This window comes from Eumetopias jubatus, unplaced genomic scaffold (assembly GCF_037043125.1).
Source record: "Eumetopias jubatus isolate StellerSeaLion01/CBP00866 unplaced genomic scaffold, mEumJub1_p1.0 scaffold_5, whole genome shotgun sequence".
Taxonomy (NCBI): domain Eukaryota; kingdom Metazoa; phylum Chordata; class Mammalia; order Carnivora; family Otariidae; genus Eumetopias; species Eumetopias jubatus.
Window position 1 is genome coordinate 49,589,391 of NW_028274811.1, and position 17,371 is coordinate 49,606,761.

The 17,371-nt window shown below is 32.7% G+C and overlaps 1 protein-coding gene across 1 annotated transcript in view; it reads right to left on the bottom strand.

Moving 5' to 3' along the window:
- Positions 1–4,141: 4,141 nt before the first annotated feature.
- The window catches only part of CENPK (centromere protein K), a 39,855-nt gene continuing 26,625 nt past the window's right edge, over positions 4,142–17,371 (bottom strand). Inside the window, exons 7-11 of the mRNA XM_028123885.2 lie at positions 11,650–11,732; positions 11,457–11,555; positions 10,990–11,122; positions 5,151–5,204; positions 4,142–4,553 (exon numbers count right to left, since the gene is read on the bottom strand). Of these exons, the coding sequence (XP_027979686.1) occupies positions 4,395–4,553; positions 5,151–5,204; positions 10,990–11,122; positions 11,457–11,555; positions 11,650–11,732 (528 nt within the window). The 3' untranslated portion in view covers positions 4,142–4,394. The remainder of the gene's footprint in view (positions 4,554–5,150; positions 5,205–10,989; positions 11,123–11,456; positions 11,556–11,649; positions 11,733–17,371) is intronic.

Here is a 17,371-nt window from a genome sequence, read left to right on the forward strand (position 1 = left end):
TATGTCTTTCACAGGTTTGGTCCATTTCATCTAAGCTATAAAATTTGAGGGTATAGACTTGTTCATAATATACCTTTATTTATCCTTTTAACATTCCTGGGTTCAGTACTGATAGCCCGTCTTTTCATTTCTGGTATTAATCTGTCTCCTTTCTTTCTTGGTTAGCCTGGCTAGAGATTTATCAGTTTTATTGATATTTTCAAGTAGTCAGTTTTTGGTTTCATTGAGTTTCTGTATTGATTTTCTGTTTTCATTTTCCTTGATTTCTACTCTGATTTTTATTTTTCTTACTATTTTGGATTTATTTTAATTAATTAATTAAGTTAGTTAGTTATCTGTACACCCAACATGGGGCTCGAACTCATAATGCCAAAATCAAGAATCACATGCTTCACGCAAGTGAGCCAGCCAGCCAGGTGCTACTTTGGATTTAATTTGCTCTTCCTTTTCCAGTTTCCTAAGGTAAAATCTTATGATTATTGATTTTAGATCTTTCATCTTTTCTAATATATTAAATGCTATAAATTTCTCTCTAAACTTCACTTTTGTTGCATCTCACAAATTTTGAGGAGTTATATTTTCACTGAGTACAAAATATTTTAAGCATTTCTCTTGAGATATCTTCAATGTATGTGTTTAGATGTTGCTTAATCTCCAAGTATTTTGGGATTTTTCCAGGTATCTTTCTGTTATTGATTTATAGTTCAGTTCCATCGTAGTCTCAAAGCATAATTTATAGTCTACTTTTAAAAATTTATTGGTAACCCAGAATGTGGTCTTAGTAAATGTTCCATGTGAACATGAAAAGAATGTGTGTTCTGCTATTGCTGGATTACTATCCTATAAATGTCAATTAGATTCAGTTGATTGATGGTGCTGTTCAGTTAAACTATATCCTTACTGGTTTTCTGCCTGTTGGATCCGTCAGTTATTGATAGAGGAATGTTAAGTCTCCAACAATAACTGTGAATTCATCTGTTTCCTCTTGCAGTTCTATCAATTTTTGCCTTATATACTCTGATAAAGTTAGGTGCATACACATGAAAGATTATTATGTCTTTTTGGAGAATTGATAGCTTCATCAATATGTGATGTTCCTTGTAATCCCTGGTCATTTTCCCTGCTCTGAAGTCTGCTTTGTCTAAAATTAATATAGATAAGTCCAGGTTTCCTTTGATTAATGTTAGCATGGTATATCTTTCTCCGTCCCTTTACTTTTGATCCGAGTCTTCATATTTCATATGGGTTTCTTGCAGAAAACATATAGTCTGAGTCTTCTTTTTTTAACCATTTTGACAGTCCTGCCTGAATTGGTGTATTTAGTCCAATCACATTTAAAATGATTATCAAATGATTATTATCTGGAGTAACATCTGCCATATTTGTTACTATTTTCTATTCATTGCCTTTGTTCTCTTTGTCTTCCATTTTTCTGTCTTCTCTAGTTTTAATTGAGCATTTTACATGATTCTATTTTCTCTCCTGTCTTAGCACATCAATTATACTGAAAATATTCTTAGTGACTACCCTAGAGTTTGCAATATACACTTACCATTAACCCAACTTCACTTTCAAATAAAGGATGTTCTATAGAATTAAAAAATATAATTCTTGGTAAAAGCAACAAAGAAGCAAACTAATGAAACCACTAACTCAAAAAGATATATGCAACCCTATGTTTACTGCAGCATTATTGACAATAGCCCAGATATGGAAGCAACCTAAGGATCCATCAATAGATGAATAGATAAAGAAAAGGTGGCATATAAATACAATGGAATATTGTTCATCTATAAAAATGAATGGAATTTGCCATTTGTGACAAGGATGGACCTTGAGAGCATTATGTTAAGTGAAAAAGCCAGAGAAAAAGTTATGGGTCATATGATCTCACCTATATGTGTAACCTAAAAACAACAAAACAAGAAAACAAGCTCATAGATGCAAAGCAACAGATTGGTGGTTGCCAGAGGCAGGGATGGGGTGAAGAGTTGGCAAAATGAGTAAGGAGGGTCAAAAGGTACAAACTTACAGTTATAAAATAAGTCAGTGGGTATATAATGTACAGTATGGTGACTATAGTTAATACTGTACTGCATATTTGAAAAACTTGCAAAGAGAATAGATCTTAAAAGTTCTCATCACAAGTAAAAAAAAATTTGTTAACTATGATGACAGATGTTGTGGTGATCATTTTACAATATATATAAACATCAAATCATTATGTTGTATACCTGAAACTAATAAAACATTGTATGTCAATTATACCTCAATTTAAAAAATCATAGTGAAATAGTTGTCAATATATTAAAAAACAATTTGTGGTATAGTAATATATATGTGTATTTATTAATACATTAATAAGATCAAGTGTCTTGATTTCAAAGTGCTGATGTGCATAAATGTTATGTGGAGACATTTGATCCAAATATATGTTATGGGGAAAAAAAGAAAACTAATAGTTAACTAAATAAACAAAAAAATAAATTAAAGACAACAGGGTATCAGAAATGTTAATACAGATGTACAACCATATAAAACTTAAATCTCAAAGGGTCATAATCATATGGGTTGAATTTTCAACCGAATAGAGATATAATTTCTCCCAAATCTGTCCATACATACACATCAGCCAATAACAAAGTTAAATAAATTTTCTGGTAGACTAAAACAATTTTTTGTTTTTAAATTAGGCTAACATCACCATCTGGCATGGGAAAGCTAGAACGTGGTATTACTTTCTGACATTTTGCATTATCATATGTAAGAGTCAGTAAAATAAAAACCAATCCTAAGTCTTAATAGATTTCAGTGATTATCTTAAAGCAGTGAAATTGAAAATACATAAAAGTCCTCAGAATTTGAAACATTTTCTCCAACATTCTCAAAACCACAGAAAGATTACAAGAGCTGTAAGCTTAGATGGAGTACAAATCAAGACTAATTCTACTATATAACTTACTTTGTTTATAATTGAGATCAAAAGTAGGCAAATAATCTTGCTATGTAAGAAGACTGTAAGAAGAAATAAGATGTAACCATCATAGTTTTCTTTAATGCTTTATATAAGATACTGAACTCAAAAGATCCTAACCATTATCTTTATGAGTAAAATGTGAAATGAAGACTTGCCCAATAAAGCAAGATATTTACTGCTTTATCTATTTCTTTCTGTAATTTTCAACACAAAGAAGTTCATGAACTACTACTTTGTAGAATTACTGTCAGGGTTATACTGACTGAACCAATTTTTCCCTTCTCCAGTAACTTCAAGAACTTAAAAGATAGTCATTCCTTTGACTTTAACTGGAGTATTCTAGCAAGGTACTTTATATGTCATCTTTCCATAAAAGAACTTACATTCTCTGAAATGTAACAGTATTTGTATTTTCTCTAAAAGGGACAAGATATACTTGGAATAGTATTTGCTTACTTTAAAAAAATTGAAGTATTTAAGGTAAGAAAGAAATATGGATGACAAACATTAGAAAGCGTTTTCAAATATAAAAAAGTACACACTAAGTCCTCTTAGAAAACTAATGATACTAAAAGGATTTGGAAGTTTAGCTTGTTTGTAATCTTGAATGATTATAATATCCTCATTTTTCAACCTATGAAAAAAATCTATTTAATCAATTTATTAAAATATCATGCCACATCACCAGAAAAGCTAGAGATTTTTAGATAAGAGAATTTTATTTACAGAAAGGTCATGGAGAATTAACAAAATTTTATGAACACAATTTTGTTAACAATAACTAACAATCAAGAATGGTTTAGTATATAATATCACTTGGTATATAATACATACTAAAATATAGTTTTCATGCTACCCTTATCCATTAGTTTCTGTTCCAATTTTTAACAAATCTAGAAATAAGGCAGTATACATGGAACAGATTTACTACATACTTTTAAATTATGTATTCCATCTACATCAGATACTGTCAATTTAAAAACCACCTGCAAATTAAATGGCCTTTCCATAATTCCTAAATTTAAAGACATAAGCACCAAATGGAACTCAAAATGCATAAAATAAACTGTCATAAATTTCAAAAGGAAAATATTACATAAGCAATATTATAAATTAACAAAGAATTTTCCAAAGAATACTGCAGAAGGTATATCAAAACTTTTATAATGATTAAGTCTAGAATATTTTTACTTGCATTCTTTTCCATCCAGCTGAACACACCAAAGCACTGAATGAATTGAAAGAACCATTTATAAATGAATAGTAGATGGCACAGGTCATTTTATGGATAAAAGGAAGAGGGACTATGTACTTTGATTTGCAAATAACGTTCTTTATCCAAGTAAATCCTCAGTGTTTCTATTATCCTTGAATGACAAGATTCATTAAGTACTGTGTGAAAAAAGAGACCATCCTTTTACTGATGGAAGGCTTCTAATCTTATTCGGGTCGGATCTTCTGGATGTCTCAAGGCAATTCCATTACGAAGGAGCAGCTCAATATAAGGTGGCCAAAAAGAATCACTAATTTTGACATATGGATCATGTGGAACATCAAATAATCTATTTAAAAGAATCTAGGAAAAAATATCGTTCAAGATATACCATACTTAGTAAAAAAAGATACAGCTATAATAAAACATTAAAAATTTGTTTACCAAAGAATGTTGAACTTCTCTTTGAATGTCATAATTTCTATGTATTAACTTAAATAATTTTCTTCCTTTTAAAAAAAAACTACAGATATTAATAAATGGAAACATCTTTAAAACTGTGTACAAGTTTCTGCAACTTTGTGGAAAGAATCCTTAAACTCAAACATGTAGTTCAGATAAAATAGAGATGCCAACAAAAGATTCCATCCATGTGAAAGCATAAGGTTTCACTGTGTAAATACTAAATAACAACATAAGAATTTTTTTAAAGTAATAATCTTGGGAATATGATTAAGGGCTAGTCCCCAATTTTATGTTCTTTTAAAAAATGACAATATTCCTTCTAGGAAGGTATAGAAAACAGACCCTAGTCTTATACTAAAAATAAATATAAATGTATTTAATAAAGGTTGGTATATTTAAGAAATAATGCAGTATTTTTTGACCTTGTGTATAATCGTTCAGAAATCACTAATTAAAAGAAATCTTGAACACAAAACAACTACACAAAACACTTACCTCTAACATTTCATGCAGTGTTATCAGCTGTGCAGTTGATTCTTGAAAGTTTTTCTTTGACAGAAATGTGAATAACAAAGAATTAACATTTCAATTCTGCCAATGGCTGATTAGACTATATTTATCACAAAAATTTTTTAAAGTAATATTTCTTAACTGCAATGGTACAAGGTATACCAAAATAAAATATTTATAATTAGGTGATTTTAAAAGAATTCTGAAAGTAAACAATCTGCCTGTACTAAACAGGTTCATAAAAACAAAGTTCAAACAACCTCGAAGAGAGTGAAATCTTTTGCAATTACAAGAAGATACAATTCAGACTATCTACAAATATATAATGGATAAGTTACATTATACATATTACATATACTCATGTAATTGAAAGTCTAATGTTTGAACTCTCCAATCAAAATATCTCAAACAAATGGCATTCCAAACAGTATTTATACAGCTTCAGGACAGGAAACTTACTTCCCAGGGAGCCTTGTTCAACTTTCTATAGTTCTTGACATTTCCTAATGTTAACTCAACTAACTGCTTCTTTTTTCCTTGGAATGACAGGGAATAAATCCCATTCCAATTCGATCCAAGAATTTCTCAAATGTTTGAAGACAGGTATTATGAGCCCTAAGTCTTCGCCATATTAATCATTAGTTCCTTCAATTATTTTTCACAAGCCATAGCCTTGCAGCCCCTCATATCATGGGTGCTCTCTAAATGTGCTTTATCTTGTTTTTTCTTTTTCAATCCAGTCTCCACATGATACAAGTGTGATTTAAAAAGCAAAGACGAAAAGGAAGACTCACTTCCATACTTACAGATGCTGGTACTTTATTCATCAAGTTTATTCATCAGCTTTTGGACATCTATTCTGCCCTGCTGACCTCTCTCTGAGCATACTATCATCTAAAATGCCTAAGCCTCTTTCATACATCTAGCCAAGACAGGTCTCCTTCATTCTTCAATGTTTTAAACCCAAGAAAGATATTCTATGTACCTCCACTAAATATTATCCCTATTTTATTTGGTCTAGTTCTAGCCAGCTGAAAAATATAGGCTTAATTCTGTCATCCAGTATATTTATTAGCTAGCTCCCTTAGTTTCTTATCATTTGCAAGTTTTCATGACCATGCCTTCTACTTATTTATCTAAACTCCTATTAAAAATATTCCAAAGGGGGGCGCCTGGGTGGCTCAGTCGTTAAGCGTCTGCCTTCGGCTCAGGTCATGATCCCAGGTCCTGGGATGGAGCCCCGCATCGGGCTCCCTGCTCGGCGGGAAGTCTGCTTCTTCCTCTCCCACTCCCCCCGCTTGTGATCCCTCTCCCGCTGTGTCTCTCTGTCAAATAAATAAATAAAATCTTCAAAAAAAAAATATTCCATAGGTCATCTCTTCGTGCCCATGGGTCCTGTCCCCGGGTTTTATTTAATAGAAATACCTTATTGTACCAAAACAAAAAACAAACAACCCCCCCAAAAAAGTATTCAATAGGACAAGGATCTAAAAGGGATCTGCTAGAAATCCCCTTCCAAGATAATATTAATCCTAATGAGCAGCTTGCGTTCAGACATTTAATTAATTACCAAGTCACCTACTATAATGACAGCTAGTACTTTCCTGATACCAGTCAAAGATTACCAGGGAGTCCTTATAAAGTCTTATGTAGGGGAACCTGGGTGGCTCTGTCAGTTAAGTGTTTGCCTTCCACTCAGATCATGATTCTGGATTTGGAGATCTGACCTTGCATCAGGCTCCCTGCTCAGTGGGGAGTCTGCTTCTCCCTCTGCCCTTCACCCCGCTCCTGCTATCTCTCTCTCAAATAAATAAATAAATAAATAAATAAATAAATAAAATCTTAATTAAAAAATTAAACTCTTATGTAAGTACAAATATACTAAAGAAAGAGTAAAAATAAATGCAATTACTGAGTAAAGATAGTAAAGCTGCATTTCAAAATCTCCTGACCTCTAATACCTTACAAATGAAAGAGTGGTTAAAAAAAAGCAGCAATCAGTAGTGATGAAAGCAAACAGAATTAAAGAATTGATACAGAAATAAGCAGCTACAAAGCACAGATTAAAATATAAATGTTTGAGACAATCAAAGAAAAAGCAGAGGAAAAATATGAGAGCAAACCAAGAAAAAAAAAGTTTTCAACATAAAGATATGAAAAACAATATGACATGATAAAATAAAATTTCCATGAAATGAAATGTGACCTAAATCTGCCCCTAAAAACAATGCCAACTTCAAAGCAGAACTGTTATTGAATGATCAACATTGTGACATATCTCTGTTAAATTACTGAAGTTCAAAGATAAAGAACTCTTCAGGCATGTACTCAAGATATCTAGAGGCTGACCTCAGATCACCACAGCACACTATATTTCAGAAGAATGGAGCAATCCCTACCAGATCTTAAATTTTTTTTTTTAATGTGCTGAAAATATCCTTTGGCTATAAAAGCAAACAAAGTATTTCCATCATTCAAGAATCTAAGAAATAAAATGCCCAGGAATTCTGCTTAAACAAAGTACTTATCAAAGAAATCCATCAAATCAAACAACTAGTTAAACTTAAAAACTTAAAAATAAATGGTAAAAGATGATAAGCATTGAATTCAATACAATATAAAGACTAAACACATACATGAATATTAGTATGAGAACAGAATAAAAGCGCTATAAACCTGCCAAAGTTAAAATAAATAACACAAATTATAATGAGGTTATAGGAGGAAGAATGTTAATATCCTCATCTTTTGTAGCAGGGAGTCAATGAATGCTGTCTAAAATTGAAAGGTGAAATTTAAAAACGTATTATAATGTTTCTCATAATTTGTTTTCTCTCTATTAGGAATCTCCCCAGAATTAAAATCACTTGAAGCAAAGAAATATTTATCTGAGTTAAATAAATCAACTTCATTCATTTTTCTTCTATCAATTTAAGTAAAATTACATGTAATACTTATTTTATATTGGCCTATACAAAACTACATTGATCTGGGGGCGCCTGTGTGGCTCAGTCAGTTAAGCATCTGCCTTTGGCTCAGGTCATGATCTTGAGGTCTTGGGATCGAGCCCGGTGTTGGGTTCCCTGCTCAGCGGCGAGTCTGCGTCTCCCTTCCCTCTGTGTGCTGTCTCTCTCCCTCTCAAATAAATAAATAAAAACTTTATTAAAAGAAATCTACATTGATCTGCATATCCATCAATCCATTTATGCTTCTATACTTGTATGTGTTTAGGAAGGTGTCTCAAACGATGTTCACCTAATGTTAATGATGTAGTGGAAGGATTCAAGTTTTTTCCTTTTATACACATCCTTGAATGATAAAGCCCAGTGTTATGGACAGAAATGTGCCTCTCAAAATTCACATGGTCAAGTCCCAGCCCCCCTGGTGACTATATTTGGAGATGAAGCCCTTAAAGAGGTAATTAAAGTTAAATGTGACCATAATGGTGGTACCCTAATCCAGCTGGACTGGTGTCTTTATAAGACAAAGAGACACCAGAGAGTTCTCTCTACTCTCGAACAGAGAAAAGGTCATGTGAGGACACAGCAAGACATGGCTGTCCAGGAACAAAGGCCTCAGCAGAAACTAACCCAGATGGCATTTTGATCTTGGACTTCTAGCCTCCAGAATAGTGAGAAAATAAAATCTTTTGTTTAAGCCATTTAATTTGTAGTATTTTACTAAGGCAGACTGAGTCATCTAATACATCCAGTATTACTACTTGACAGAGAGAGAGAGAAAAAAGAGAAAGTAATCTATCATTTTGTAACATTTACCAACAGTTCATATACTTCATTTAAAAAAAGTGAGTTTATCAAATATGACTTAACAAACCCATGATGGCTTCTGGTGATCAATGATTCCTTTTTAGAATCCCTCAAAACCTCTGGTTCTATTACTGGAGAAGCTTGATAGATTAAAAAAAAAGTTGAAAACAGGCAAGACTGGAATCAAAAAATGTCACTGAGTTACTGTTAGGATTATGATCATTAAGAGGTAGGGAATCCTGAACTTAATGAAATGGTTAACAGAAGGCTGTCAGTAATTTTAGAACAAGGTGTATAAATAACAACAGATAGAATGGGAGACATAGTCCATAACATATGTAAAGCCTCCTGATAGTTACAATGAAGAAAGGGAAGAATAAAAAATACAGATTATAAGAAAACGAAGAGAACTTTCTCTCCTTTTCCTAGTATACTCACAGTCATTCAATAAACATGAACTCAGAAGGTACTATAATACATATGCAATACAGTAGACCTACAAAGATGAATTCAACACATCAAAGACCTCAGAGTGCATGGTGGGTGAAAAGAGAGATAGACGTAAATGATTACTACAAAATCCTGTGACAAATGCTAACAAAATGGCACATAAACTTCATTTAATACTTCACACAAGGGCGCGCCTGAGTGGCGCAGTTGGTTAAGCATCCAACTATTCTTTTTTTTTTTTTAAAGATTGTATTCATTTATTTATTTGAGACAGAGAAAGAGAGAGGGCACAAGTGGGGAGGAGGGTTAGAGGGAGAGGGAGAAGCAGACTCCCTGCAGAGCAGGGAGCCCGATGTGGGGCTTGATCCCAGGATCCTGGGATCATGACCTGAGCCAAAGGCAGATGCTTAACCAACTGAGCCACTCAGGCACCCAAAACGTCCAACTCCTGGTTTGGGCTCAGTTCATGATCTAGGGTCATGAGATCAAGCCCCATGTCAGGCTCCATGCTCTGCACAAAGACTGTTTAAATTTCTCTCTCCCTCTCCCTCTACTCCTCCCATTGCCACACGTTCTCTCGCTCTCTCTCTCTCTCTAAAATAAATAAATAAATCTTAAAATAAATACTTTACGCAAAAGATGATGTTTGATTCTTAAGAATTTGCTATCCTCGTCAGATAGGAAGTGTTTTGTAAGCAGAGGGAATAAAACGTATGAGGCACAAAAAATGACAGGTCATTGCATACTTGCTGGGACTAGAGTGGTATGGTTGAACGGATTTACGGAAGAGATGAATAAAGAATGGTTGGGCAGGAAGTAAAGACATAGACAAAGTCCAAATATAAATGCATTACTCTAAGGAGTTTATAGACTTCATCCAGTAGGGAGCCATCAGTTTTATGTTGAAAAATGATTAAAATAGATATTTTTAGAAAGATCATTCTGGTGCTGGTTTCAATGCCTACTCTACTTCCACAAGCTCTATTTATTTATACTATATACTGTTTTTACAAAAGGAATTAAAGTAGTTCTTCCCAATCTTCTGTCACCAATTAAAATATTTATTTGCTTTTGTGGAAAAGGTTTATTCCATCATAACTACTAGTAAAATAGTCAAGAACTTACATTAACTAACAGCTATCTTCTGATTTTAAAAGTTACATATGTTCATCATGGAAACTTTGGAAAATAGTCAAAACAGAAACAAAAACTAAAATCCTAGCCCCCAGACATAGGCACTATTATATTTTTTGTTACAAATTAGACTCATAATATTTAGTTAGCTGTTTTATCCATTTAACAATAAATTGTGAGCATTTTAGTAACTCTTCTGGTAGTGTTCAATACATTATTTTTAAAAGGTATATTTTTCCCCACCATATGGGTAAATATTTTAAAAATGCATTTAATCCTGTTTTATCGAACTAAGTGGCTTCTAATTTTTCAGTAAATATTATAATATAATGGAATATTAATATACATTTATCTGTGTGTATCTTTGAAACGTATAATAAACTTACAAAAATTTATCAGGAAATTTACATTTGAACCTATGTGAAACAATCTCATATATAAATATCTACATGAATGTGTTCCCTAAAACTTACCTTTTTCTTTTTCTTTTTCACATTTCTATCAGGCAGAGGAAAATGATCTTCCAGAAACTCACCCAAGGTAATCAAGAGTTTCTCCTTATATTCTTTTATATCATGCATTTTAGTTTTCAGCTCATCAAAGACTCTAATAGATATTTTAAAAATTAAGAGAAACATTTTACTGATAAAATACATAAAATACATAAAATACATAAGTATATGTAACTGGTAACTCATAAACAAACACGTTGTTCAAACTTCATTTGTTCAAATGAAATAACTAGCTTTATGAAAGTAAAATTCTCTATTTAACATGTAGGGAAACTATACATCAAGTCATTAATCAAATGTCACATAACAGTTGGCAAAAGTTAAGTAAAACTCACAAATTCTAATAAAATTTCCCTTCTTTTCATTATGTATTTCATGTAACATAAAAAAAAACTTTTTCTTATTTCAAAAAACTAGAATACAAATACCTTGATTCAGAAAATGTCACAACCTGATGTTTCAATTCATTGTGTAGTACATTAAGAGATTCCAGTATCTGTTGTTGTTCATCCAACCACTGTTGCTCCCTTTAAACATGGAAAAACAATACCAACATAGCCAAATAAATAATACCAATTCAACATATATCAGTGATTAAAGGTAATTATAATATAATTATACCTTTCCAAGTCTTCCTTTAGCTTTTCATTCTTTGACTGCATAGTAGAGAGTACCAATTCAAGATCATGTCTCAATTTTTGGAACTGGAACAAAATAATGCAAATTGTTTAGTCTGTAATCCTATAAACAGTTATATTTCTAAATGAGACTGAAATTTACATTATTTGTTTAGGATAGATAATCAGAAATCAAGAGCAAAAAAGCCTACCAGTAAGTCTGAAAGGAAAATATACAGCAGGTACTAGGTTCTTGGTAATATTTCATTTGTTAAATTCAAAAATACAAGAAGGAGTTTTGAGCAATACATTTTGATACTGAAAGACAATTAAATAGTAAGTTTTCAGTAATCAGGTAGATTAGGTCTCTTTTCTAAGGAAACTATACAAAAACAGACACAAATGATTACCATTCATTTAACAAATATATCATTGACTACCAGACATTGTTGAAGGAGTCAGGGATTCAAAGATGAACAAGAGAACTGAGACAAATATATAACTCCAGTGAGTGATCAGTATCATGAAGAAAAAATAGTAGGAATGGCTCTTTTAGGTAGTATGACATGGAGAGACCTCTCTGATCAGGTTAACAGTATAGCAGCAGATAAAGAAGACATGAGATAAGACATGACCATCTCTAGCAAAAGAATGTTCCAAGCAGAGAAAATTGTAGGTACAAAGGCACTGAAGCAAGAATATATGTGACATATTTGAGGAACATCAAAGAAGACTGTGTGGCTACAGTAAATTACAGTAACAACTTGAGTTTTTTCTAGTATCTTTTTGTTTCTAGAACAAATTAGCTAGTATTCCATTCTCCTGATGTCAAGGGTTTCCATTAGCTTTTTATACATCTAAATCAGTGATAATTTAAAGATGTATATCATAAACCTTATAGAAACCATGAAAAAAAGGGGGGGAAGAACCAGTAAACCAATAGTATAAATAAAATAGGTTTATTTTTAAAACTACACAAGTCATGAAATGTGAAAGAGAGGAAAACAGGAACAGAGAAAAGGTAATACAAATAGGAAAGAAAAATCAAGTACAAAGATTGCAGAGCAACCACACTGATATTACATTAAATATGAACTAACAATATAATTAAATTAAAAATAAATAATAGAAAGGTAACTGGAAAAATCTGCAAACATTTAAATATTAAAAACACACTTCTAAATAATCCATTAGTCAAAGAAGTAATCTACAAGAAAAAAATTATGATGAACTATTTGAAAATAAAAACAAAATAAAAAGTTCTGGGTGAAGCAAAAGCAGTACTCAGATGAGAATTTACAGCAAAAAGCCTCTATTAGAAAAACAAAAGCTCTCTGGGCACCTGGGTGCCTCAGTCCTTCAAGCATCTGCCTTCTGCTCAGATCATGATGTCAGGATCCTGGGATGGAGCCCCCCATCAGCTCCCTGCTCAGCAGGGAGTCTATTTCTCCCTCTATTCCTCCCCCTGCTCATGCTCTCTCTCTCTCTCTCTCAAATAAATAAATAAAATGTTAAAAAAAAGAAAAGAAAAACAAAAGCTCTCAAATAAGGACAGCTTCCACCATAAGAAAAAGAACAAATAAAATCAAAAGTAAACTGAATAAAAAATAATGATTAAAAAGAACTTAAATATAGAAAAACAAGAAGAAAACTGGGGGGAAAATCAATGAACCCAAAGCTGATTCTTTGAGAAGGTCATCATAATTACCCACACTAATTACAACAGAAAAAAGAACAAAAATTACTAACATTAGGAATGAGAGAGGTGACATTACTGTAAATATTAAAATGGTAATGGAGGAATGCTAAGAACAAATTTAATAAATTTGATGAACTAGATAAGATGGACAAACTCTTTAAAAGACACAAACTACCACTTATTCAGAGAAAAAAAAAAAACCTGACCAGCCATAAAAAAAACTGAATTTGTGGCTAGAAATTTTCCCACAAAGAAAACTCCAGGCCCAGATGGCTTCACCTGTGAATTCTAACAAACATTTAAGGAATAAATAATACTGATTCTATACAAACTCTTTTGAAGACAGAATACCTCTCAACTCATTCTAATAGGCCTGATACCAAAGCCTGACCAAGATGTCACAAGAAAAGAAAACCATAGACTAGTATCTCTTATTAACACAGACACAAAAACCTTAATAAAATTTTAGCAAATTAAATCCATCAATAAATAAAAAAGATTAAGCAAAGTGGGTTTATCCTAGGAATACATGGTGAATTAAACAGATAATATAATTTTTTAAAAAAAAATCAATGTACTAAGTCAATGAATTCAGTATAGTCACTGTATAAAATTAATTACAGCAACTGTTGCATATCTATACATTAATAATGAAGCAGTAGAAAGAGAAATTAAGAAAAGTCTATTTACAACTACACCAAAAACAATAAAATAACTAGGAATAAACTTAACCAAGGAAGTGAAAGATCTATACTCCGAAAACTATAAAACAGTGATGAAATAAATTGAAAATGACACAAACAAATGGGAAGATATTTCATGCTCATGCACAGGAAAAACCAATATTGTTAAAATGTCTATATATCCAAAGCAGTCTACAGATTTAATACAATCCCTATCAAAATACCAATAGTGGTTTTCAAAGAACTAGGACAAATAATCCTAAAATTTCTATGGAACCCCAAAAGACCCCAAATAGCCAAAGCATTCTTGAAAAAGAGCAAAAGCTGGAGGTTTCACAATCCCAGATTTCAAGAAATACAACAAAGCTGTAGTAATCAAAACAGTACGGCACTGCATAAAAACAGATACATAGATCAATGGAACAGAATATAGAGTCCAGAAGTAAATCCATGCTGTTATGGTCAATTAATCTACAACAAAGGAGGCAAGAATATACAATGGGAAAAAGACCATTTCTTCAACAAATGGTGATGGGAAAACTGGACAGCTACAAGTAAAAAAATGACATTGGGCCACTTTCTTATACCATACACAAAATAAACTCCAAATGGGTTAAAGACCTTAATGTAAGACCTAAAACCATGAAATTTCTAAAAGAAAACATAGGCAATAATTTCTTTGACATCAGCCATAGAAATAATTTTCTAGATATGTCTCCTCTGACAAGGAAAACAAAAGCAAAATTAAACTACTGAGACCACACCAAAATAAAAAGGAAACCATCAGTAAAACTTACTGAATGGGAGAAGATACTTGCAAATGATATATCGATAAGGGGTTCATATCCAACTATATAAAGAACTTAAACAACTCAATAACAACAAAAACAAAATAATCCAATTAAAACTGGGCAGAGGACCTGAATAGTCATTTTTCCAAAGAGAACATACAGGGGTGCCTGGGTGGCCCAGTTGGTTATGTATGTGCCTTTGGCTCAGGTCAGGATCCTGGGGTCCTGAGATCAAGCCCTGCATCGGGCGCCTCGCTCAGCAGGGTGTATGCTTGTCCCTTTCCCTCTGCACACCACCCCCCGCTCATGCTCACTTTCTCTCTCTCAAATAAATAAATAAAATCTTTAAAAAATAAACAAAGAGGACATACAAACACATGAAGATGCTCAACATAGCTAATCATCAGGGAAATGCAAATTAAAACCACAGTGAGATATCACTACACACCTATCAGAATGGTTATAATGAAAAACACAAGAAATAACAAGAGTTGGCAAGGATGAAGAGAGATAGGAATCTTTGTACACTGTTGGTGAGACTGCAGATGGATGCAGCCACTGTGGAAAACAGTATGGAGGTTCCTCAAAAAATTAAAAATAGAATTACCATATGATCCAGTAATTCCACTACTAGGTATTTAACCAAAGAAAATGAAAACATTAATTTGAAAAGATATATACACCCCTATGTTTACTGTAGCATTATTTACAATAGCCAAGATATGAAAGTAACCCAAGTACCCTTCAATAGAAGGATAAAGAAGATGTGATATATAGGTACTATGGAATATTATTCAGCCATAACAAAGAACATCATCTTGCCATTTGCAACAATATGGATAGATCTAGAGGGGATAATACTAAGTGAAATATATCAGACAGAGAAAGACTATTACCATATGGTTTCACCTATACATGAAATTTAAGAAACAAAAGAACAAAGAAAAAAAAAGACAAAGAAACAGTCTTAAATATAAAAAACAGAGAGGAGGTGTATGGAGGACTAGGGAAAGGAGACAAAGGGGATTAAAAGTACACTTATCTTGATAAGCACTGAGAAATGTTTAGAATTGTTGAATCATTATATTGTATACCTAAAACTAATATAATACTCCATGCTTAAAAATAATCAGTGTAATTTATTATATCAACAGACTAAAATAGAAAAAATATCATCTTCTCAATGATTTTCAGAAAGAATAAATGACAAAATTCAATAATAATTCATGATTTTAGAAAAAGACTTCATAAATTGTAATAGAAGGTAATTTCCTCGACTTGATTAAGGGCATCTATGAAAAACCTACTACTAATATCACACTTAACGATGAAAGAGTGAATGCTATCCACAAAGGTCGGGAACAAGGCAAAAATGTCCATTCTCACCACTTTTATTAAATATGTTACTAAACGTTCTAGGGGCACCTGGGTGGCTCAGTCAGATAAGCCACCGACTCTTGATTTTGGCTCAGGTCATGATCACAGTGTCGTGAGATTGAGCCCTGTGTTGGGCTCTGGGTTAAGTGGGGAGTCTCCTTGGAATTCTCTCCATCTCCCTCTGCTAGTGTGCCCCCTCTCTCTCTCAAATAAATAAATCTCTAAAAAAAAAAAGTTCTAGAACAGTACAATAAGCCAAGAAAAACATATGAAAGGCATCTAGCAGCACCTAGCTGGCACAGCCAATTAAGCACATGACTCTTGGTTTCAGCTCAGATCGCAATCTCAGGGTTGTGAGATCGAGCCCCAAGTCTCGCTCCATGCTCAGTGTGGAGTCGGCTGGAGATTCTCTCTCCCTGTCCCTCTGCCTCTCCCACTCATGCTCTTCCGAAAGAAAGAAAGAAAAAGAAAGAAAGAAAGAAAAGAAAAGAAAGAAAGAAAGAAAGAAAGAAAGAAAGAAAGAAAGAAAGAGAGAGAGAGAGAGAAAGAGAGAAAGAGAGAAAGAAAGAGAAAGAAAGAGAAAGAGAGAGAGAAAGAAAGAAAGAGAGAGAGAGAGAAAGAAAGAAAGAAAGAAAGAGAGAGAGAGAAAGAAAGAAAGAAAGAAAGAAAGAAAGAGAGAGAGAGAGAAAGAAAGAAAGAAAGAAAGAGAAAGAAAGAACGAAAAGAGAGAAAGAAAGAAAGAAAGAGAGAAAGAAAGAGAGAAAGAGAGAAAGAAAGAAAGAAAGAGAGAGAGAGAAAGAAAGAAAGAAAGAAAGAAAGAAAGAGAGAAAGAAAGAAAGAGAGAGAGAAAGAAAGAAAGAGAGAGAGAAAGAAAGAGAGAAAGAGAGAAAGAGAGAGAGAGAGAGAAAGAGAGAAAGACAGAAAGACAGACAGAAAGACAGAAAGACAGAAAGACAGAAAGAAAGAAAGAAAGAAAGAAAGACAGAAAGAAAGACAGACAGAAAGAAAGAAAGAAAGACAGAAAGATAGACAGTAAGACAGAAAGAAAGAAAGAAAGACAGAAAGAAAGAAAGACCGAAAGACAGAAAGACAGACAGAAAGACAGACAGAAAGAAAGACAGAAAGAAAGACAGAAAGAAAGAAAGAAAGAAAGAAAGAAAGAAAGAAAAACGTATA